This window comes from Hemiscyllium ocellatum, chromosome 14, assembly GCF_020745735.1.
Source record: "Hemiscyllium ocellatum isolate sHemOce1 chromosome 14, sHemOce1.pat.X.cur, whole genome shotgun sequence".
In the NCBI taxonomy this organism is placed as follows: Eukaryota; Metazoa; Chordata; class Chondrichthyes; order Orectolobiformes; family Hemiscylliidae; genus Hemiscyllium; species Hemiscyllium ocellatum.
In genome coordinates this window covers 73660650-73685041 of record NC_083414.1, presented here as the reverse complement: position 1 = coordinate 73685041, position 24392 = coordinate 73660650, and the positions used below count along the sequence as shown (strand labels likewise).

General features: G+C 46.3%; 1 protein-coding gene across 2 annotated transcripts in view; it reads right to left on the bottom strand.

Moving 5' to 3' along the window:
* Positions 1-24392, bottom strand: part of LOC132822185 (cyclin-dependent kinase 17-like) — a 638730-nt gene that overhangs the window by 545751 nt on the left and 68587 nt on the right. For both annotated transcript variants that reach the window (XM_060835260.1, XM_060835263.1), the window contains exons 5-8: positions 24075-24131; positions 22519-22633; positions 16870-16964; positions 13973-14035 (exon numbers count right to left, since the gene is read on the bottom strand). In XM_060835260.1, coding sequence (XP_060691243.1) covers positions 13973-14035; positions 16870-16964; positions 22519-22633; positions 24075-24131 — 330 coding nt within the window. The remainder of the gene's footprint in view (positions 1-13972; positions 14036-16869; positions 16965-22518; positions 22634-24074; positions 24132-24392) is intronic.

The following is a 24392-nucleotide window of genomic DNA, read 5'->3' as shown; positions in this document are numbered from 1 at the left end:
CTCTGTAAGTAATCTAATCTTATCGGTCAGAGTATTGAGTACAGGAGTTGGGAGGTCATGTTGCGGCTGTACAGGGCATTGGTTAGGCCACTGTTGGAATATTGCATGCAATTCTGGTCTCCTTCCTTTCGGAAGGATGTTGTGAAACTTGAAAGAGTTCAGAAACGATTTACAAGGATGTTGCCAGGGTTGGAGGATTTGAGCTATGGGGAGAGGCTGAACAGGCTGGGGCTGTTTTCCCTGGAGGGTCAGAGGCTGAGGGGTGGCCTTATAGAGGTTTAGAATATCATGAGGGGCATGGATAGGGTAAATAAGCAAAGTCTTTTCCCTGGGGTGGGAGAGTCCAGAACTAGAGGGCAGCATAGGTTTAGGGTGAGAGGGGACAGATGTAAAAGATATAAAAGAGACCCAAGGGGCAACTTTTTCACGCAGAGGATGCTATGTATATGGAATGAGCTGCCAGAGGAAGTGGTGGAGGTTGGTACAATTGCAACATTTAAAAGGCATCTGGATAGGTATATGACTAGGAAGGGTTTAGAGGGATATGGGCCAGGTGCTGGCCGGTGGGACTAGATTGAGTTGGGATATCTGGTTGGCATGGACAGGTTGGACTGAAGAGTCTGTTTCCATGCTGTACATCTCTATGACTCTATAACGTACTGAATGGGAGTAGACTTACAGTCACAAAATACTGAACTGAGAGTACAGAAACAGACAGAGTGAGAACGCACTCAACTGGGAATAAAGAGAGACAGAGCAACAACATATTGAACTCGGAAGAAAGATGGACAGACTGAAAACACACTGAACTGGCAAGACAGAACACACTGAGCTGGAAATAGAAAGAGACAGAGTGACAACACGCTGACTTGAGAATAGAGAGAGACAGAGTGACAATGCAGTGACCTGAGAATAGAGAGAGAGAAAGAGAGAGACAGAGTGACAATACAGTGACCTGAGAATAGAGAGAGAGAAAGAGAGAGACAGAGTGACAATACAGTGACCTGAGAATAGAGAGAGAGAAAGAGAGAGACAGAGTGACAATGCACTGAACTGGGAATGGAGAGACAAAGCACCAACTTATTGAAGTGAAAACACACTGAAGTCAGAACGGAATCAGAGACAACGCACTGAGCTGTGAGGAGAGACTGAGAGATGACACACTGAACAGAGTAAAAGAGACAGACAGAATGACAACACACTAAACTGGAAATAAATAGAGACACAGGAATGACCGACTGAACTGGGATTGGAGAGAAATGAGGGACAATGTACAGGGAATGGGGGTGGGGTGGAGGGGGGGGAGAGAGAGAGAGAGAGAGAGAGAGACAGAAACAGAGAGATAGAGATGGAGAGAGAGAGAGAGAGAGAGAGAGAGAAATAGAGGCTCAGAATGACAACACACTGAACTGAGAATAGAAAGGCAGAGACAGGGAGTGTAACAACACACCGGACAGTTAATAGAGAGAGCGACAGTGACAACAGCCCAAATGTGAAATAGGCAGAGAGGGAGAGACAAAAGAGAGAGAATGACAGACAGAGTGACAACACACTGAACTGGGAATGGAGACAGACAGAGTGACAACACACTGAACTGGGAATGGAGACAGACAGAGTGACAACACACTGAACTGGGAATGGAGACAGATAAACGACATTCAGAACTGGGAATAGAGAGAGGCAGAGTGACAGCATTCAGAGTGACAGGTGATTTAGCAGTTTGGATCAGGAAATGGCTCGCTGAAAGAAAACAGAAGGTGATGGTTGATGAGAAATGTTCATATTGGACTTTAGTTAGTAGTGGTTTACCGCAAGGATCTGTTTTGGGTCCACTGCTTGTCATTTTTATTAAGGAATTTGATGAGGGCTTAGAAGGATGGGTTAGTAAATTTGCAAATGTCACTAAGCTCAGTGGAGTTGTGGATAGTGCTGAAGGATGTTGTAGGTTACACAGGGACATGGATAACTTGCAGAGCTGGGCTGAGAGGTGGCAAACGGGAGTTTACTGTGGAAAAGTGTGAGGTGATTCACTTTGGAAGGAGCAACAGGAATGCAGAGTACTGGGCTAATGGTAAGATTCTTGGTAGTATGGATGAGCAGAGAAGTCTCGGTGTCCAGGTACATAGATCCTTGAAAGTTGCCACCCAAGCTGATAGGGCTGTTCAGAAGGCATATTGTGTATTAGCTTTTATTGGTAGTGGGATTGAGTTTCAGAGCCATGAGGTTATGCTGCAGCGTACAAAACTCTGGTGCGGCCGCTCTTGGAGTATTGTGTGCAGTTCTGGTCATCGCATTATAGGAAGGATGTGGAAGATTTGTAAGGGGTGCAAAGAAGATTTACTCGGATGTTGCCTGGTATGGAGGGACGGTCTTATGAGGAAAGGCTGAGGGACTTCAGCTGTTTTTGCTAGAGAGAAGGTTGAGAGGTGACTTAATTGAGACATATATGACCATCAGAGGGATAGATAGGGTGGGCAGTGAGAACCTTTCTCCTTCAATGGTGATGACTAGCACGAGGGGACATAGCTTTAAATTGAGGGGTGATAGATATAGGACAGATGTCAGAGGTAGGGTCTTTACTCAGAGAGTAATAGGGGTGTGGAACGCAACTGCCTGCGTCAGTAGTAGACTCACCAACTTTAAGTTGAGAGTATGTTGCTGCAAAAGCACAGAGGGTCATCCTGATGAAGCGCTCTGGCCCAAAACGTCGATTCTCCTGCTCCTCGGATGCTCCCTGACCTGCTGTGCTTTTCCAGCAACACACTCTCAACTCTGATCTCCAACATCTGTAGTCCCCACTGTTTCCTCACCAACTTTAAGGGCATTTCAATGGTCATTGGATAGACACATGGACGAAAATGGAATAGTGTAGGATAGTTTCACAGGTCGGCACAACAGTGAAGGCCGAAGGGCCTGTACTGCACTCTAATGTTCTATGATGTTCTGTTCTATAAGAAATCACACAGAACTGGGAAAGACAGGGAAAGGGAGTGTGACAACACACTGACTTGGATAAAAGAGACAGATAGAGTGATAACACACTAAATTGGGAATACAGAGAAACAGAGAGACAAATGCACTGACTTTTGAATAGATAGAGACAGAGCAATGACGCACTGTACTGGGAATGGAGACAGTCAGAGTGACAAGACACTGTACTGGAACCAGAGAAAGGCAGAATGGCAACACACAGTGACCTATAAATAGAGAGAAACAGAGTGACAACACACTAAACCTGAAATAGAGCAAGAGAGCTGACAATACACTGAACTGGGAGTAGAGACAAACAGCGAGGCAACAGAGTGAACTAAGAATACAGAGTGACAGAAAGACGCCACACTGAGCTGGGAATAGAGACAAAGAGACAATATGCTGAACTTGAAAATACGGGGGGAAAAACAGAGGGCAACACACTGTACTGGGAATAGGGAGAGACTGAGTTACATCACTCCAAACAGGAAATAGAGAGAGATAGAGTAACAACACACTACTGGGAATAGGGAGAGACTGAGTTACATCACTCCAAACAGAAAATAGAGAGGGATAGAGTAACAACCCACTGTACTGAGAATAAAGAGAGACAACACGGAACTCAGAATACAGAGGTACACACTGCCAACGCACTGAACTTGGAATACAGAGAAACAACACGTTGAAATGGGAATAGAGAGTGATAGAGTGACAACACCCTGAACACAGAATATGTAGAGACAGAATAGCATCACACTGCCCTGAGAATAAAGAGAGACAGTGTGCCAACACACTGAACTAGGACCAGGAAAAGATAGAGTGACAACACACTGAGCTGGGAATAGAGACAGACAGTGTGACAATGTTCCAAACTAGGAACAGAGACAGACAGAGCAACAACGCACTGAAGTAAGGACAAAGGCAGATAGTGGGACAACACACTGAACTGGGAATAGAGAGAGAGAGGTGCAGAGAGAGAGAGAGAGAGAGAGAAAGAGTGTTAACACACTGAACTGGGAATAGGGAGACAGACAGACAGACAGATAACACTTTGAGATGGGAATAGAGACAGACAGTGTGACAACATCCTAAACTTGGAACAGAGACAGACAGAGTGGCAACGCACTGAAGTAAGGACAAACACAGACACTGGGTAAACACACTGAACTGGGAATAGAGAGAGAGAGAGAGAGAGTGACAACACAGAACTAGGAATGGATAGAGACAGAGAGACAACACACTGAAGTTGAAACAGAGACTGACAGTGAAACAATGCACTGAACTGGAAATAGAGAGAGACAGAGAGACAACAGACAGAACTTGAAATAGGGAGAGACAGAGATATGACAACACACTGAACTAGGGATGGAGACAAAGAGAAAATACACTGAACTTGGAACAGAGAAAGGGACAAAGGGGCAACGCTCTGAACTGGGAGTGTAGAGGGATGGAATAACAACGCACTGAGCTGGGAATAGTGATAGACAATGACAAGATACTGAACTGGGAATAGAAAGTGACAATTAGACAAACACACAGATTTTGGAATAGACAGAGGCAGAGAGAGAGAACACAAAGAACTGGAATAGAAAGAGTGAAAGAAAGAGGTGGGAAGAGAGAGAGATAACACACTGAACTGGAATTAGGGAGACAGAGAGAGAGAGAGTGACACCATAGAACTGGGAATAGAGACAGACAGTGTGACAACACACTGACATGAGGACAGAGAGAGAGAGAGAGAGACACACACACACAAAGTGACAACACACAGAACTAGGAATGGAGAAAGAGAAAGAGATAACACATTTAACTGGGAATAGAGAGAGACAGACAATGTGACAACATACTGAATTGAGGACAGAGCGAGACAGAAACACAACACACTCAACTGCGAACAGGGTGAGACAGAGTGATAACACACCAAACTGGGAATGGAGAGAGACTGACAGTGAGACACACACTGATGTGTCGACAGAGAGAAAAAGAGAACCAACTCAATTAAATAAGAATAGAGACAGACAGGGAGACAACAGACTAAATTGGGAATACAGAAAGGCAACACACTGAAGTTAAAATAGACTGACAGTGAGTCAATACACTGAACTGGGAATAGAGAGAGACAGAGAGACAACAGGCAGAATTTGGAATAGGGAGAGACAGAAAGACAATACACTGTACTTGGAATAGAGAGAGACGGAATGAAATGACACTGAACTGAAAATAGGGAAAGACAGAGAGACAAACACACAGATTTTGGAACAGACAGACAGAGTGACAACATTCTAAAGTAGGAATAGAAAGAGACAGTGACAACACACAGAACTGGGGATAGGGAGAGAGAGTGACAACACGCTGAACTGGGGATAGGGAGAGAGAGTGACAATGAGCTGAACTAGGAATAGAGATAAAGTAAACTGGAATACACAGGGACAGACAAACAACACAATGAACAGGGAGTAAGCAGACACAGAGTAACAACATACTGAAATAGGGATAGACAAAGTCAGAGAGACAACTGACTGAACTGGGAATGGAGAGAGAGAGACACAATGAGACAACACTGAAGTGAGGACAGAGAGAAAATACACTGAACCGGGAATACAGTGAGACAGAGTGACAACACACTGAACTGGGAATAGAGAGAGAGAGAGACAGACAGACAGACAGAAAGAGACAGAGAGACAATACACTGAACTGGGAATAGGGAGAAAGAGACAGAGAGAGACAATGCACTGAACTGGGAATAGGGAGAAAGTGTGACACCATGCTGAAGTGGGATTAGAGACTGACAGTGAGACAACACATAGAGAGAGCGACGATACACTGAACTGAGAACGCCGAGAGGCAGTGATGCAACACTCTGAACTGGGAATAGAGAGAGAGAGAGACAGATAGAGAGAGAGAGAAAGAGAGGGAGAGGGGGAGAGAGAGAGAGAGAGAGAGAGAGAGAGAGAGAGAGAGAAAGAGAGAGCGAGAGAGAGAGAGAGAGAGAACAGCCTGAACTGGGAAAAGAGGAGGGACAGCAAATGATAACTCACTAAAGTGTGAATAGAGAGAGGGAGCAAAAGGAGAAATTACAACTGGAATAATAAATTGTTGAGTATGTGTATATGGGTTGTTGGAGGGAAATTGGAGGCATTTTGGAAATAGAACTGGTATGTCTTTCTTTTCTTTCTACACTTAAAACGCTTAAAATTCCGACATCTATTGAAGAGGTTAATAAGATAGCTGACTCAGCTGGCTGAGGGACATTTATCAGTCTATCACCTTAAGCCTGGATAGGGCCTCCAAAAATGATAATTTCTATTGAAGCTTAATTAATGAGAGTCATCTCCGCGCACCTCAGCTTTATTTAAGAAAGAGTCTGCTGAAAGTGCATGACCAAGTCAGGAAAGAGAGATTAAATCTCGAGTGAGTGCATAAATTTGCAGAATTTAGAGGTGATGTGGGAATTCAGTGCAGAGAATGAGAGGTGCTTTTTGCTTGTTTTTTGGCTCATAGTTGGTAAGGTTTTATTCCTGCAGGAAGGGCGGCTCGGTGGCACAGTGGTTAGCACTGCTGCCTCGCAGCGCCAGAGACCCGGGTTCAATTCCTGCCTCAGGCGACTGACTGTGTGGAGTTTGCACATTCTCCCTGTGTCTGCGTGGGTTTCCTTTGGGTGCTCCGGTTTCCTCCCACAGTCCAAAAATGTGCAGGTCAGGTGAATTGGCCATGCTAAATTGCCCGTAGTGTTAGGTGTAGGGGAATGGGTCTGGGTGGGTTGTGCTTCAGTGGGTCGGTGTGGACTTGTTGGGCCGAAGGGCCTGTTTCCACACTGTAAGTAATCTAAATGTTGAAGCTCAGGTTCAAGTGCCCAACGCATTAGTGACATCACAGGAAAGCTGTCGGTTCATTGGTTGGTAACAGGCCCTATCTTGACTACCTATTTTGGGTTCCTTTCAGACTGATGGTAAATATAGGAAATATTTACAGGTTACAAATTAGAAGTCTAGAACTGAGTAAATAAGATAGGGTTGCAGGGCTAGGTGTTGTGTTGTAACTGCATGATGTGGGTCATATTGACAACATCTGTAGCAAGTGTTGGATGTTTAGGAACTCCTGGCTCAGCGTTTTTGAGCTGTAGTCTGACCTTTGGAACATTATGACACATCAGGGAAAGAGTTTCCCAGAGACAGTGTTTCAGGAGACAATCAAACCCCTTAAGTTAACTACCTTGAATGTGGTCAGGCCTTTGCAGTGATATGTACTTCTTGTCAGATGTGGGAGTTTAAAGAGAGTTTAAGGGTTACTGCGGATTATATCTGCCATAAATGCTGTTGGATGCAAATCTTATCAGATCGAGTGGATTGGTTGGAGAGACAGATAGAAGCGATGAGGAATTTGTAACAGCAACAGTATGTGATGGATGGCAGTTATAGGAAGGGGGGAAAGTCTCAGATACAGTCACATAGATGGGTTAACTCCAGGAAGGGTAAGAGAGGTAGGCAGCTAGTGCAGGAGTCTTTTGTGGATATACCCATTTCAAACAGGTATGCTGTTTTGGAAAATGTAGGGGGTGATGGATTCTCAGGGGAACGCAGCACAAACAGCCAAGTTTCTGGTATTGAGACCGGCTCTAATGCAACGAGGTGTAGGTTGGGGTTCCAAGAGATCAATTGTGTTCGGGGATTCTATAGTCTGAGGTACAGACAGACGTTTCTGTGGCCAGCTGAGAAAAAGCAGAATGGTGTGTTGTTTTCCTGATGCCAGGATCAAGGATGTCTCAGAGAGGGTGCAGAATGTTCTCACGGGGGAGAGGGGCCAGCAGGAGGTCATTGTCCACATTGGAACCAACGGCATTGGAAGGGAAAAGGTTGGGATTCTGAAAGGAGATTAGGCAGAAATTTAGAAAGGAAGTCCTCAAGGGTAGTAATATCTGGATTACTCCCAGTGCTACAAGCTAGTGAGGGCAGGAATAGGAGGATAGAGCAGATGAATGCATGGCTGAGGAGCTAGTGTATGGGAGAAGGATTCACATTTTTGGATCATTGGAATCTCTTTTGGGTTAGAAGTGACCTGTACAAGAAGGACGGATTGCACCTAAATTGGAAGGGGACTAATATACTGGCAGGGAGATTTGCTAGAGCTGCTCGGGAGGATTTAAACTAGTAAGGTGGGGGGGTGGGACCCAGGGAGATAGTGAGGAAAGAGATCGATCTGAGACGGGTACAGCTGAGAACAGAAGTGAGTCAAACAGTCAGGGCAGGCAGGGACAAGATAGGACTAATAAATTAAACTGCATTTACTTCAATGCAAGGGGTCTAACAGGGAAGGCAGATGAACTCAGGGCATGGTTAGGAACATGGGACTGGAGTATCATAGTAATTACAGAAACATGGCTCAGGGATGGGCAGGACTGGCAGCTTAATGTTCCAGAATACAAATGCTACAGGAAGGATAGAAAGGGAGGAAATACATCCAGGAATGTTATTTGTGTGGAACTGAGAAACAAGAAAGGGATGATCACCTTATTGGGATTGTATTATAGACCCCCCAATAGTCAGAGGAAAATTGAGAAACAAACTTGTAAGGAGAACTCAGCTATCTGTAAGAATAATAGGGTGGTTATAGTAGGGGATTTTAACTTTCCAAACATCGACAGGGACTGCCATAGTGTTAAAGGTTTAGATGGAGAGGAATTTCTTAAATGTGTACAAGAGAATTTTCTGATTCAGTATGTGGATGTACCTAGTAGAGAAGGTGCAAAACTTGACCTACTCTTGGGAAATAAGGCAAGGCAGGTGACTGAGGTGTCAATGGAGGAGCACTTTGGGGCCAGCGACCATAATTCTATTAGTTTTAAAATAATGATGGAAAAGGATAGACCAGATCTAGAAGTTGAAGATCTAAATTGGAGAAAGGCCAATTTTGACGGTATTAGGCAAGAACTATCAAAAGCTGATTGGGGGCAGATGTTTGCAGGTAAAGGGACGGCTGGAAAATGGGAAGCCTTCAGAAATGAGATAACAAGAATCCAGAGAAAGTATATTCCTGTCAGGGTGAAAGGGAAGGCTAGTAGGTATAGGGAATGCTGGATGACGAAAGAAATTGAGGGTTCGGTTAAGCAAAAGAAGGAAGCATATGTGAAGTACAGACAGGATAGATCAAGTGAATCCTTAGAAGAGTATAAAGGCAGGAGGAGTATACGTAAGAGGGAAATAAGGAGGGCAAAAAGGGGACATGAGATAGTGTTGGCAAATAGGGGTAAGGAAAGTCTAAAGGGATTTTACAAATACATTAAGGACAAAAGGGTAACTAGGGAGTGAATACGGCCCCTCAAAGATCAGCAAAGCAGCCTTAGTGTTCAGCCGCAGGAGATGGGGGAGATACTAAACGAGTATTTTGTGTCAGTATTTACTGTGGAAAAGGATATGGAAAATATAGACTGTAGGGAAATAGATGGTGACATCTTGCAATATGTTCATATTGCAAAGGAGGAAGTGCTGGATGTCTTGAAACGCATAAAGGTGGATAAATCCCCAGGACCTGATCAGGTGTACCCGAGAACTCTGTGGGAAGTTAGAGAAGTGATTGCTGGGCCTCTTGCTGAGATATTTGTATCATCGATAGTCACAGGTGAGGTGCCGGAAGACTGGAGGTTGGCTAACGTGGTGCCACTGTTTAAGAAGAGTGGAAAGGACAAGCCAGGGAACTATAGACCAGTGAGCCTGACCTCGGTGGTGGGCAAGTTGTTGGAGGGATTCCTGAGGGACAGGATGTACATGTATTTGGAAAGGCAAGAACTGATTAGGGATAGTCAACATGGCTTTGTGCTTGGGAAATCGTGTCTCACAAACTTGATTGAGTTGTTTGAAGAAGTAACAAAGAGGATTGATGAGGGCAGAGCTGTTAACGTGATCTATATGGACTTCAGTGAGGCGTTTGACAAGTTCCCCATGGGAGACTGGTTAGCAAGGTTAGATCTCATGGAATACAGGGAGAACTGGCCATTTGGATACAGAACTGGCTCAAAGGTAGAAGACAGAGGGTGGTAGTAGAGGGCTGTTTTTCAGACTGGAGGCCTGTGACCAGTGGAGTGCTACAAGGATCGGTGCTGGGTCCACTACTTTTCGTCATTTTATATAAATGACTTGGATGTGAACATAGCAGGTACAGTTAGTAAGTTTGCAGATGACACCAAAATTGGAGATGTAGTGAACAGCGAAGAAGGTTACCTCAGATTACAATGGGATCTTGATTAGATGGACCAATGGGCTGAGAAGTGGCAGATGAAATTTAATTTAGATAAATGCAAGGTGCTGCATTTTGGGAAAGCAAATCTTAGCAGGACCTATACACTTAATGGTAAGGTCCTAGGGAGTGTTGCTGAACAAAGAGACCTTGGGGTGCACGTTCACAGCTCCTTGAAAGTGGAGTCGTAGGCAGATAGGATATTGAAAAAGGCGTTTGGTATGCTTTCCTTTATTGGCCAGAGTATTGAGTACAGGAGTTGGGAGGTGATGTTGCAGCTGTACAGGATATTGGTTAGGCCACTGTTGGAATATTGCGTGCAATTCTGGTCTCCTTCCTATCGGAAAGGTGCTGTGAAACCTGAAAGGGCTTAGAAAAGATTGGCTGTTGCCAGGGTTGGAGGATTTGAGCTAAAGGGAGATGTTGAACAGGCTGGGGCTGTTTTACACGGAGCGTCAGAGGCTGAGGGGTGACGTTTGTAGGTATTTATGGGGCATGGATAGGATAAATAGACAAAGTCTCTTTCCTGGGGTGGGGGGAGTCCAGACCTAGAGGGCAGAGGTTTAGGGTGAGAGGGAAAAGATATAAAAGAGACCTAAGGGGCAAGTCTTTCGCACAGAGGGTGGTATGTGTATGGAGTGAGATGCCAGAGGAAGTGGTGGAGGCTGGTACAATTGCGACATTTAAAAGGCATCTGAAGAGGTATATGAATAGGAAGGGCTTGGAGGGATATGGGCCAAGTGTTGGCAAATAGGACCAGATTGGGTTGGGATATCTGGTCGACATGGACCGGTTAGACTGAAGTGTCTGTTCCCGTGCTGTACATCTCTCTGACTCTATAACTGCTTTCCTAAATGGGGTAAGGCTTCAGGAATCTGAAGCACAAAGTTGGGAGTCCTAGTTCAGGATTCTCCAAGGGTAACATGCAGGATCAGTTTGCTTTTCCCTTCCTAAGTGCCACGTTCGCATTAATTCCAAGAGGTCTAGAATATACGAGCAGAGATGTTCTAATGAGGCTGTGTAAGGCCGCACTTGGAATATTTGTGCCCATATGTGGCTTGCTGGCATTGGTGGGATATGGTCCAGAGGAGGACTACAAGAATGATTCTGGGGGTGAAGGGCTTGTCATATCAGGAGCAGTCAAGGACCCTTGGCTCTGTGCTCTGAGTTTAGAGAGGGGGGATGCTGAGAGGCCTGGATAGAGTGAGCACAGAGAAGATGTTTCCACTAATAGAGATAAGGTCCCAAGAGCATGGGCTGAGTGGAGGGATGAGGACTGAGATGAGGAGGAATGTCTTCAGCCTGAGGGGGGAGGGTCAATCTGTGCAACCCATTGTTGCAGGAAGCTATTGAGGCCGAGTCAGTGACTTAAGACAGATTCTTAATTGTCATGGGGATTGAAGGTCATGGGGTGAAGGCAGGAGAAAGGTTTCTCAACCCCAATCAGCCATGATTGAACGTTGGACCAGACTCAATGGGCTGATGGACAGTGACAATACACCAAACTGGGATTAAAGAGAGACGTTTCATTGAATTGAAATACTTTAAGGAAGCTTCTGGTTTTTTTTTGCAGGACTTGTTCTGTGTCTGCTCTTTGCTACGAGACTTTGAAAGGATGTGATTGCTTCGGATTATCAACCAGCACTCAGTGAGCACTTTATGAAAGAACTGGCGGAGTGTAGTGAGGAGAGAGGGATGGTCGAGGAACATGAACTGAGACTGTGGGGTCTATTGGTTAAGTTCCAGGGAGGCTGATCGTCATAGAGTCATAGAGATGTACAGCATGGAAACAGACCCTTCGGGATGTTCTGAAAGAACGTGAGGTGCGCTGTTCTTCAGAGTTGTTGTCATGCTGCCCAAGCTAATCACCAGCTTCTGTCAAGTGGTGTGATTCTGGAATAAGTCACTGAGAAAAGAACTCTCACCAGGATGGAGTTCAGTCTACAACACAGTATTTTTACTGGGACCAAGTTGAACAGAGCAAGCAATACCCGAGCTCAACCAGCCACGATGCGGTTTGACAATTTGATGGACAGCTGCCTCACACAGTAGTCAAACACTAGCCTGACACCCTCATCAAGTCAAACCTTGCAATGTCCCAGAAATCACAAACAAAAGCAGAAATTGCTGGAAAAGCTGGGAGTTTTTGTTGCAAATGTTTCGTCCCCTTTCTAGGTGACATCTTCAGTGCTTGGGAGCCTCCTGTGAAGCGCTTCTGTGCTGATTCCTCCGGCATTTATGCTGGTTTGAAGCTGCCGCTTCCGGTTGTCAGTAGCTGTCCGCTGCAGGGGCCGGTATATAGGGTCTAGGTCGATGTGTCTGTTGATAGAATTTGTGGATGAGTGCCATGCCTCTAGGAATTCCCTGGCTGTTCTCTGTTTGACCTGCCCTATAATAGTCCCATGCAAGGACTGCACAAAACACTACATAGGACAAACAGGAAGATAGCTAACAACCCGCATCAATGAACACCAACTAGCCACGAAACGACACGACCAGCTATCCCTAGTAGCCATACACTCAGATGCCAAACAACATGAATTCGACTGGGACAACACCACTATTATAGGGCAGGCCAAACAGAGAACAGCCAGGGAATTCCTAGAAGCATGGCACTCATCCACAAAGTCTGTCAACAGACACATCGACCTAGATCCTATATACCGGCCCCTGCAGCGGACAGCAACTGACAACCGGAAGCGGCAGATTCAAACCAGTATAAATGCCGGAGGAATCAGCACAGAAGCGCTTCACAGGAGGCTCCCAAGCACTGATGATGTCACCTAGACAGGGGATGAAATGTTTGCAACAAAAACTCCCAGCTTGGCGAACAGAATCACAACAACGAGCACCCAAGCTACAAATCTTCTCACAAACTTTGAATTGCTGGAAAAGCTCAGCAGGTTTGGCAGCATCGATGGAGAGAAATCTGAGATAATGTTTTAGGTCCAGTGACCCTCCGAACTCAATGGGTGGCATGAGAAGCCACCATCACCATCCCTGGATATGTCCTGACCCAGTGGCAGGACAGACCCAGCACAGGTGGAGGCACAGTGCACTATAGTCGGCAAAGGGTTGCCCAGAGAGACCTTAACGTTATCTCCGGACCTCACGAAGTCTCATGACATCAGGTCACACGTTAGCTCGGAAAGCACTTGCTGATTGCCATATCCTACCCTCCCCAAACTCTGTTCACCATCTACAAGACACAGGTCAGCAGCATGATGGAATACTGCCCATTTGCCAGGATGGGCGCAGCTCCAACAACACTCCAGGACAAAGCAGCCCCACTCAATTGGCACCACATTCACAAGTATTCACCCCCTCCACCACCAACGCTCAGTAGCAGCAGTGTGTACCACCTACAAGGTGCTCTGCTGAAATTCACCAAAGATCCTTAGGCATCACCTTCCAAACCCACAACCACTCCCCACTAGAAGGATAAAGGTAACAGATTCATGGGCACACCACCATCTGCATGCTCCCCTCCAAGTCACTCACCATCCTGAAATATATCACCATTCTTTCAGTCTCCCTGGGTCAAAATCCTGGAATTCCCTCCCTTATGGTATTGTGGGTCAACCCACAGCATATGGACTGCAGCAGTTCAAGAAGCCAGCTCACCCCACCTTCTCAGGGGGCAACTTAGAGTGGGCAGTAAAGCACTCCCCCCATCCCATCAAAGAATCGTACAAGGTTTTCTTTCAGAATAGAATTTCTACTTGCACAAACACTTTGAGGCAGCTGGGAGTGTGAGCAACCATTTTCATACCTTCACATTGTTCATGTTCATTATGTTCCCACAGTCATCCATATACTGCTTCAGGTCTCTGTCCTGGAACAGAGTTAACAGTGAATATTAGAGCAGACAATTCTCAGAGCCAAATCACTGCAAGTGTCTGTCTGTGAGTGCGCGCACGTGTGTGTGTATGTGTGTTTGTGTCTGTCTGTCTGTGTGTGTCTTTATGTGTGCGTGTCTGTGTGAGCATGTGTGTGTGAGCATGTGTGTGTGAGCATGTGTGTGGCTGTCTGTGAGTGTGCACGCGTGTGTGTGTGTATCTGTCTGTGTGTGTCTGTATGTGCACGTGTCTGTGTGAGCATGTGTGTGTGTGAGCATGTGTGTGTGTGTGTGCGTGTCTGTCTGTGAGTGTGCGCGCATGTGTACGTGTGTGTGTCTGTCTGTGAGTGTGCGCGCATGTGTATGAGTGTGTGTATCTGTCTGTGTGTCTGTATGTGCGCGTGTCTGTGTGAGCATGTGTGTGTGTGAGCATGTGTGTGTGTGTGTGTGAGAGCAAGTGTGTGTGGGCGTGTGTGTGTCTGTGAGTGTGCGCGCATGTGTATGTGTGTGTGTCTGTGTCTGTGAGTGTGTGTGCATGTGTATGTGTGTGTGTGTGTCTGTCTGTGAGTGTGCGCACATGTGTATGTGTCTGTGTCTGTCTGTGAGTGTGCGCACATGTGTATGTGTGTGCATGTGTCTGTCTGTGTGTGCGCGCAATTGTATGTGTGTGCGTCTGTATGTGTGTGTCTGTATGTGCGTGTGAGCATGTGGTGTGTGAGCGCGTGTGTCTGTCTGTGAGTGTGTGCGCATGTGTCTGTGTGTCTGTCTGTGTCTGTATGTGCGTGTGTCTGTGTGTCTGTATGTGCGTGTGTCTGTGTGTGCATGTGTGTGTGTGAGCATGTGTGTCTGTGTGCGTGTGTGTGTGTGTGTGTGAGAGTATGTGTGTGTGAGCGTGTGTGTGTCTGTGTGTGTGTACAGTGGAAACGTAAGGATGTGACGGAGAGTGCAGCTGGGAGAGGTCAAATCAAGTGGTGTCGAGGAGCTGGATGAACTTTTGAGGTAAAGTGTATTAAAGTTCAGCAGGTTAGCACCAATTCCTAGAATTCCAGGATTCTGCAGCTGTCCCAATGGACCAGATGTTAGTGAATGTAACCCCACTTTTGAAGGAAGTTTGAAGGTAGAAACAGAGGGTTACAGGCCAGCTATCCTGGCATTAGACACTGAGGAGGAAATATAGCGATCTATTTGTGAGGAAATAATAGCAAAGCATTTGAAATAGATGGCAGAGTCAACACAGCTTTACAACAGGAAACTGGCTAAAATTGTGTTTTTAAAGATGTAAAAAGCTGGGTGGATAAGTGGGAACAGTGGATATAATATACTAAGATATTCAAAAGACAGTCACTCCGGCAACTCAAACGTCTTTTTGTTGGGAAGGTTAAGGCTTAATGATGGAGGATTAGAAAAAAAAAATCAGATTGTCAGAACATAACAGCTACAGCAACTCACCAAAGTTCCTCAGACAGCACCTTCCTAACCCATGACCCACTTCCATCTAGAAAGCAGATCCATGTGAACATGACTATCTCCAAGTTCCCCTCCAGGGCACTCACCATTCTAACTTGGAAAAGGATTGACATTCACAGTTGTTGGGTCAAAATCCTGAAATCCCCTCCCTAAGGGTCAACCCGCAGCCTGTGGACTGCAAGAACGCAGCACCCACCACCTTCTCAAGGGTGACCAGAGACAAGCAAATATTGGGGGTGGCATTCCCTTGTATTTATTGCCTTGTTCTTCCAGAGGAAGAAGGGTTTGGAAGATGCTGTCCCGGGATGTTTGGTGAATGTCTGCAGCCGGTGAATTTCTCCATTAATGGCATGGACCTGGGATAACAGGATGTGATTCCAAAAGTGGGAAGGTAAAATGAAAAGAATAGTGAGAGATATTATACGAGCATGGACAGCAGAAGCAGCAGGTCAGGAGCGAGAATGGGAAGGATGCCGAATTAACTGGTTGACTCTCCTACAGAGTGATCCCAGGCTCCCTGCAGGTCTCAGGGATACTGTGTGGAAGCACTGTCCTGTCCAAAATTGTGCCAACCCTTATCAAACTGTGTCAGACCCCTGCCCCTACTGGCTGCCCCTACTAGCTGCCCCTACTAGCTGCCCCTACTAGCTGCCCTACTGGTCAGATGGACAGAAAGCATCTGGAGCCAGGGACAATGTCCATTTGAGGACAGGATCACAGAATCACTGTTCCACACCGAGATCTGTTCTTGTCTAGTGGGTCAGAGTGGATCACACAGTCAGTGGCCCACAAGAGAGATCTATTGATACAGAATGCATCGCAGAGACACTGTTCCTGACAGAGATCTGTTGGTGCGACGTGGGCCAGGGTGGATCAGTATGTCTCTGTCCCTGATGGAAATCTGTTGGTGTTAGAGGGGATCAGAGTGGATCACTGCCTCTTTTCCCTGATGGTGATCTGTTGGTGCTGAGGGGATTAGAGCAGATCACCTTCTCACTGTCACTGTCCCTTTTAGAAATCTGTTGGTACAGGGTGGATCAGTATGTTATTGTCCCTGATGGAGATCCGTTGGTGTGGAAGGCATCAGCGTGGATCACTGTCCACTGTCCCTGACAGAGAACTGTTAGCGTGGAAGGGATCAGAGTGAATCAATGTGTCACTGTCCCTGGTGGAGATCTGTTGGTGTGGAAAGGATCAAAAAGAATCACTGCCTCACTATACCTCATGTAGATCTGTTGGTGTGGAAGGGATCAGATCAGATTATAGTAGTGTCTGGGGAGATGGTGGGGTGGGTGTGGTGGTAGGAGCAGGTGGGAGACAGTGTTTGGGGGCTAGCAGTAATGGGAAGACTGACATTCTCTTACCAAGTATTCGAAGACCAGTGTTAATGATTTCTCAGTGTGGATGATATCATGTAGCGTCACAATGTTGGCGTGTTTGAGTTCCTTCAGTAAGGACACTGCAATCAGAAAGATTGGAGTCAGTCTTCACACAACAAGCTTACCCAGTCTCTGGGTGTTCCACCCAAAATGAGCCTCTCAAATCGGGCTGCCTCTCATTTCTGATTCCTGACCTCTGAACTGTCATACGTGACTCCACATCCCTCCTCTTAACTATCTGTCCATCTCCTCTGAGTTTGGTCACTCGAAATTCATTGTCCACGTCGCATCTCCACTCTGGTCTCAACATTGAAATGAATGGGGGCATAGTCACAGACACTGAACACTCCCTTGCCCCAGCCTGCCTCCTTCACTCCACCTTGTAATCTGAAGACAGCTCAGTGGGGTAGTCCTCTCTGTCCTTCAGTGCAAACTGAGCTCGAGAGGGACCATCCCATCACAGGGCACACTCTGTGCGAGGAAAACCCACCCCAGGACAGCTTCTAGAGGCGACGGAAGCTTGCATTTGGATAGGACAGCACCATCAAATCCCAGAGGCACCCCACAGCCAAAGAAATGTCCTGGTCTATCCACGTCAGTGCTGTGGGCAAGAAAGCACACCAATACCTCAACTTCCTCAGAAGACTAAGGAAATTCCGGGTGGTGAACACGGACTTAACCAACTCTTATAGATGCACCATAGAAAACATCCTATCCGGATGCAGCTCAGATTGCTATGGCAACTGCTCTGCCCTAGACCACAGGAAATTAGGAGTCATGAACGCAGCCTGGTCTATCACAAAAAAACAACTTGCCATCCATTAACTTCCTGCTGCTTTGGGGAAGCAACCCACATCATCAGAGATCCCTCCCACTGCGGTTATACGCTCTGTGCGAGGGTTATACGCTCTGTCACCTTCTTCCATCAAGCAGAAAAGATAATATTTGAAAAAGCAAACCAACAGATTCAAGAACAGCTTCTTCCCCACTGTCACCAGCCTTATGAATGGATATGAGAGACATTTTATCTCTGCACCTTCTCTGTAACTGTAACACTACACTCTGTAGTCTGTTCTATTACCCTGATGTACTTCTGTAAGATATGATTTGCCTGAATAACATGCAAAACAATACTTCTGACTATCTCGGTACATGGGACAGTAATAAAATTAAATCAGCTATTTCTGAAGTGTAGTCATGTTGGCGCAGAATTTGTACACAGCAGGATCCCAGCAACAATGATGTGTGAATGACCGGGCTGTCTGATGTTAGATGCCTGGTGAGGGAAAACTGGGAGCCAGGACACAGGGCACAGCTCTCCTGCTGTTCTTCAAAATTGATATAAATTGAAAATAGATATTAGGGGCAGCACGGTGGCTCAGTGGTTAGCACTGCTGCCTCACAGCACCAGGGGCCCGGGTTCAATTCCCACCTCGGGCAACTGACTGTGTGGAGTTTGCACATTCTCCCCGTGTCTGCGTGGGTTTCCTCTGGGTGCTCCGGTTTCCTCCCACAGTCCAAAGATGTGCAGGTCAGGTGAATTGGCCATGCTAAATTGCCCGTAGTGTTAGATGCATTAGTCAGAGGGAAATGGGTCTGGGTGGGTTACTCTTCGGAGGGTCAGTGTGGACTGGTTAGGCCGAAGAGCCTGTTTCCACACTGTAGTTAATCTTATCTAATCATATTCAACTGAGAGGGACTTTGGTTTGACTTTCATTCAATCTGGAAGGGGACACAAACGAATTAACTGAGCACTGGCCAGTTCGATCATCTCTCATGCCATATATGACACACTTGTTTGCATTCTGTCCCTCCTTTTAGAGGGCAGTAGATACATGGGAAAACCACCCCCCCTGCACGTTCCCCTCCGAGCCATTCAACATCCCTGGCTTGGAAATATTTTGCTGTTTCTTCGGTGTTGCTGGGTCACAATTCTGAAATTCCGTGCTTGTGTATCCACACCCAAAGGTCTGGACTTCATAGAGGGTAGATCAGGGCATTTAGACTTGAGAGGTTGAGAAGAAACCATCAGACCATAAGACAGAGGAGTGGAAGTAAGGCCATTCGGCCCATCGAGTCCACTCCGCCATTCAATCATGGCTGATGGGCATTTCAACTCCCCTTACCCGCATTCTCCCCGTAGCCCTTAATTCCTCGAGACATCAAGAATTTATCAATTTCTGCCTTGAAGACATTTAGCGTCCCGGCCTCCACTGCACTCTGCGGCAATGAATTCCACAGGCCCACCACTCTCTGGCTGAAGAAATATCTCCGCATTTCTGTCCTGAATTGACCCCCTCTAATTTTAAGGCTGTGTCCACGGGTCCTAGTCCCCTCACCTAACAGAAACAATTTCCTAGCATCCACCCTTTCCAAGTCATGTATCATCTTGTAAGTTTCTATTAAGTCTCCCCTTAATCTTCTAAACTCCAATGAATACAATCCCAGGATCCTCAGCCGTTCCTCATATGTTAGACCAACCATTCCAGGGATTATCCGTGTGAATCTCCGCTGGACACGTTCCAGTGCCAGTATGTCCTTCCTGAGGTGTGGGGACCAAAACTGGACACAATACTCCAAATGGGGCCTAACCAGAGCTTTATAAAGTCTCAGTAGCACAACAGTGCTTTTATATTCCAACCCTCTTGAGATAAGTGATAACATTGCATTCGCTTTCTTAATCACGGACTCAACCTGCATGTTTACCTTTACAGAATCCTCGACTAGCACTCCCAGATCCCTTTGTACTTTGGCTTTACGAATTTTCTCGCCGTTTAGAAAGTAGTCTATACTTTTATTCTTTTTGCCAAAGTGCAAGACCTCGCACTTGCTCACGTTGAATTCCATCAGCCATTTCCTGGACCACTCTCCCAAACTGTCTAGATCCTTCTGCAGCCTCCCCACTTCCTCAGTACTACCTGCCTGTCCACCTAACTTCGTATCATCGGCAAACTTCACTAGAATGTCCCCAGTCCCTTCATCCAGATCATTAATATATAATGTGAACAGCTGTGGCCCCAACACTGAACCCTGCGGGACACCGCTTATCACCGACTGCCATTCCAAAAAAGAACCTTTTATCCCAACTCTCCGCCTTCTGTCAGACTGCCAACCCTCAATCCATACCAGTAGCTTACCTCGAACACCATGGGCCCTCACCTTGCTCAGCAGCCTCCCGTGTGGCACCTTATCAAAGGCTTTTTTGAAGTCTAGATAGACCACATCCACTGGGTTTCCCTGGTCTAACCTACTTGTCACCTCTTCAAAGAATTCCAACAGGTTTGTCAGGCATGACCTCCCCTTACTAAATCCATGTTGACTTGTTCTAATCAGACTCTGCTCTTCCAAGAATTTAGAAACCTCATCCTTAATGATGGATTCTAGAATTTTACCAACAACCGAGTTTAGGCTAATTGGCCTATAATTTTCCATCTTTTGTCTTGATCCTTTCTTGAACAAGGGGGTTACAACAGCGATCTTCCAATCATCCGGGACTTTCCCTGACTCCAGTGACTCTTGAAAGATCTCAACCAATGCCTCCGCTATTTCCTCAGCCACCTCTCTCAGAACTCTAGGATGTATCCCATCGGGGCCAGGAGATTTATCAATTTTAAGACCTTTTAGCTTTTCTAGCACTTTCTCTTTTGTAACGGCAACCATACTCAACTCAGCCCTCTGACTCCCTTTAATTGTTGGGATATTACTCATGTCTTCCACTGTGAAAACTGACGCAAAGTACTTGTTAAGTTCTCCTGCTATTTCCTTATCTCCCATCATTAGGCTTCCAGCATCAGTTTGAAGTGGCCCAATGTCTACTTTTGCCTGTCATTTGTTTCTTATGTATTGAAAGAAACTTTTACTATCATTTCTAATACTACCTTCATATTTGATCCTCTCCTTCCTTATTACTCTCTTTGTTATCCTCTGTTTGTTTTTGTAGCCTTCCCAATCTTCTGATTTCCCAGTGCTCTTGGCCACTTTATAGGATCTCTCATTTTCTTTAATACATTTCCTGACTTCCTTTGTCAGCCATGGCTGTCTAATCCCTCCCCGGATAATCTTTCTTTTCTTGGGGATGAACCTCTGTGCAGTGTCCTCAATTATACCCACAAACTCCTGCCATTTTTGCTCTACTGTCTTCCCCGCTAGCCTCTGCTTCCAGTCTATTTTTGTCAGTTCCTCTGATAGGCTGTGTCTGCACCTCCCCACCCGCATGAAGGATTGGTTTAAACATTCCTACTATTACACCTTCTCCCTTTTCTATCCTTGGGATATCCACAGGTAAAGACTCAGCACAAAACTCTCAAAGAAAATGCCTCAGGTTTGTTACTACTCCAATCCCTTGCTTCTAAAGCCACAATACAAATATTGACATGTCACATCTCACCCTCAATGGTTTCTGGAAAGACTCGCAGAGGTATTTGGCTCAGTATTTCATGGTACCTCAAACTTATTGAATACTTCACTTCCACCAAGTAAGAAGCAAGAATCTGACATTCCCGAGATGTCTCCCTACCCATACCTTCTTCCCAAAGCCATTATTAACCCCTGTCAAGATTTCATGGGTGGTTCTCAGTACAAACACAGACCACTTCAGTCTAAAGACCTCCCTTTCGCTGTCCCAGGTTTCCAATCAGCTCTGTGGGAGCACGGCACTCAGGCCGGGAGAGCTATCAAGAATGCTCTGGACTGAGAAGGGTTAACTGTGCCAGAAAGCAAGGCGCTGCATTTTAGTAAAACAGACAAGGGCAGGACTCGCACAGTTAATGATAAGGCCCTGGGGGAATGTCGTCAAACAGAGAGACCTAGGGGTTCAGGTACATAGTCATCTGAAAGTGCGTCACAGATAAACAAGATGGCATGCTTACCTTCATTGTTCAGACCATTGAGTTGGGATGACATGTTGCAACTGTACGGGACATTGGTGAGGCCACTTTTGGAATACTGTGTACAGTTCTGGTCACCCTGCTATAGGAAGGATGTTATTAAATTTGCGAGGGTTCAGAAAAGGTTTACCAGTTTGTTGCCAGGACTGGAGGGTTTGAATAAGAAGAGACTGGATTGGCTGTGACGTTTTCACAGGAGCGTGGGAGGTTGAAGGGTGACTTCATAGAGGCTCATAAAATCATGAGAGGCACAGATAAGGGGACTCCCTTGGGTAGGGGAGCTCAAACAAGGGGGGGCATATTTTTAAGGTGAGTGGAAAAAGATTTCAAAGGGACCTGAGGGGCAGCTTGTTGACACAGAGGGTGGTGGGTAGGTCAAATGAATAAGAATGGATGCAGATACAATTACAGGCATTTTGGCAGGTACATGAATGTGAAAGGTTGAGGGGCCCAAACACAGGCAAATGGAGCCAGTTTAGGTTTGGAAGCTCCGTTGACACAGATGAGTTGGGCTGAAGGGTTTCCACGCTGTATGACTCCATCCGTGCTGGAGTGAAGGGAGAGCAGGTACCAGAGAGCCACCAAATGAAGGATAGAACCGGAACCAATCTGTACATGTCTTCAGCAGCGTTGTGGGCAGAATGACAACTCAGCTATTATTGTCCAGCAGGCGGATCAGGAGCCCACCTTGTCACTTCGTGTCGAACGAACAGAGCCAGAACCCTCCTCTCTCAGAGTGCGTTCCTACCTTCTCGAATGGCTGTGCAGGGTGCCCCCTCCTCATGTTCTAAGCGGATCTCTTTTAGTGCAACCAGGTTATCTGTCAGCTTACTCCTGCCTTTGAAAACGGTGGCGTATGTGCCCTGGAAATAAGGCAGATGTCAGGGTGTGACCAAACAGCACAGACAACTCGACACCAGCCTGACCACACAGTGGTACAGGGGAATGTTTCAATGCTCTGGGTATTTCACCATGAAAGCAAGCAACACGGATGAAATAAAGACACACGACCTGAAACGTTACAAACCGTGAGGCGTGACAGACAGTTCACTGAGAGCTCCAACAGGCAATATCACAGCATTATTGATGAATGAAACGCTGTGAATGTTGTGATGATACACTGATTGGATCATAGAATCCCTACAGTGTGGAAACAGGCCCCTGGGCCCTACAAGTCCACACTGACCCTCTGAAGCATAAACCACCCAGACCCATTCCCTTGCAACAAAACAAAAAGCTGTTGAATTTCTTGTAATCTAGAAGAGTGCAGACTCTGGGCTCACATACACCAGACTGTTTTTCACAGCAGCACTCTGAGGCAGGAGAAAGTGTGGTGCTGGGAAAGCACAGCAGGTCAGGCAGCATCCGAGGAGCAGGAGAGTCAATGTTTCGGGCATAAGCCTGTCATCAGGAAATGTTGCTGATGAAGGGCTTATGCCCGAAACATCTATTCTCCTGCTCCTGGGATGCTGCCTGACCTGCTGTGCTTTTCCAGCACCACACTTTTCTCCAGCATCTGAGACAGGAGAAAGACAAGCAGCACTATCCAAGATGGCCATTGGTGATCTGAGCGATGGGGTGAAGCTGGTCAAAAAATTGCGACAGGACTCAGTCCAATACCAGGACTGACTCAGCCTGGTACAGCCTGGTACAGGGAAAGGGGTAGAGCGGAACAGGAACCAAGTTCGATGGGCTCAATCTTCCCAGCATACAGCCGAAAAATCTTAAGAGGGTAAAAGAAGGGGCAAAAAGCACAGAGGGCAAAGGGGGAGGTTTTATGGGAGGAGGGAAAAGGGGAAGCTGAGTAAAGCACACTGAAAGTATACAGTGATGAGTTCACAGGTCAGCAAATGGCAAGTTATTCCAACCACAAATGAAATCTTTGTTGAAGAAAAAGACTAAATTAGCAAGTAATGGGAAGACAAGAACCAAAGTGAAATTAGGGTGAGAAGGAAATCACAGCCCCTGACTGCTGACCCTAAGATAGTGGGGGAGAATTAGGACATTCGGCCCATCACGTCTGTTCCACCACTCGATCATGGCTGATACATTTCTCAATCCCATTCTCCTGACTGCCCCCCATAAACTCTGATCCCTTTCCGATCACAAACGGATCTGCCTCTGTCTTAAATCAGGCAGGGAAAAACAGATGCTGCAAATCAGATTCGGGATTCGTGGTGCTGGAAGAGCACAGCAGGTCAGGCCGCATCCGAGGAGCAGGAAAATCGACGTTTCGGGCAAAAGCCCTTCATCAGGAACCCTCTGTCTTAAATCAGTCAATGACATGGGGACAGTTTTGCTTACCTCTCCTAGTTTATCCAGCTTGATATAGGTTTCCAGTTTGCCAAACCCAATTTCTGACTGGCGAAGGAAAGAAAGAGAAAAGTCAGGTTTTGTTTCGAGAGTCAGATTTGATGTCATCACAAACAGTGTGCATGCAGGTTGGAGAATGACAACCAGCACAGAACGTGGTAGTCTATCATGGGGCTCCTCGCCGATCCCATTGCACTGTGTTCAAGCACACACACACACACACACACAGTCAGGCTTGTGGGCCTGTCTCACAGGCAACAGCTCACACAGCCTCATTTCCTTGCTCTTTTCAGTCTCAATAAAAGTTAT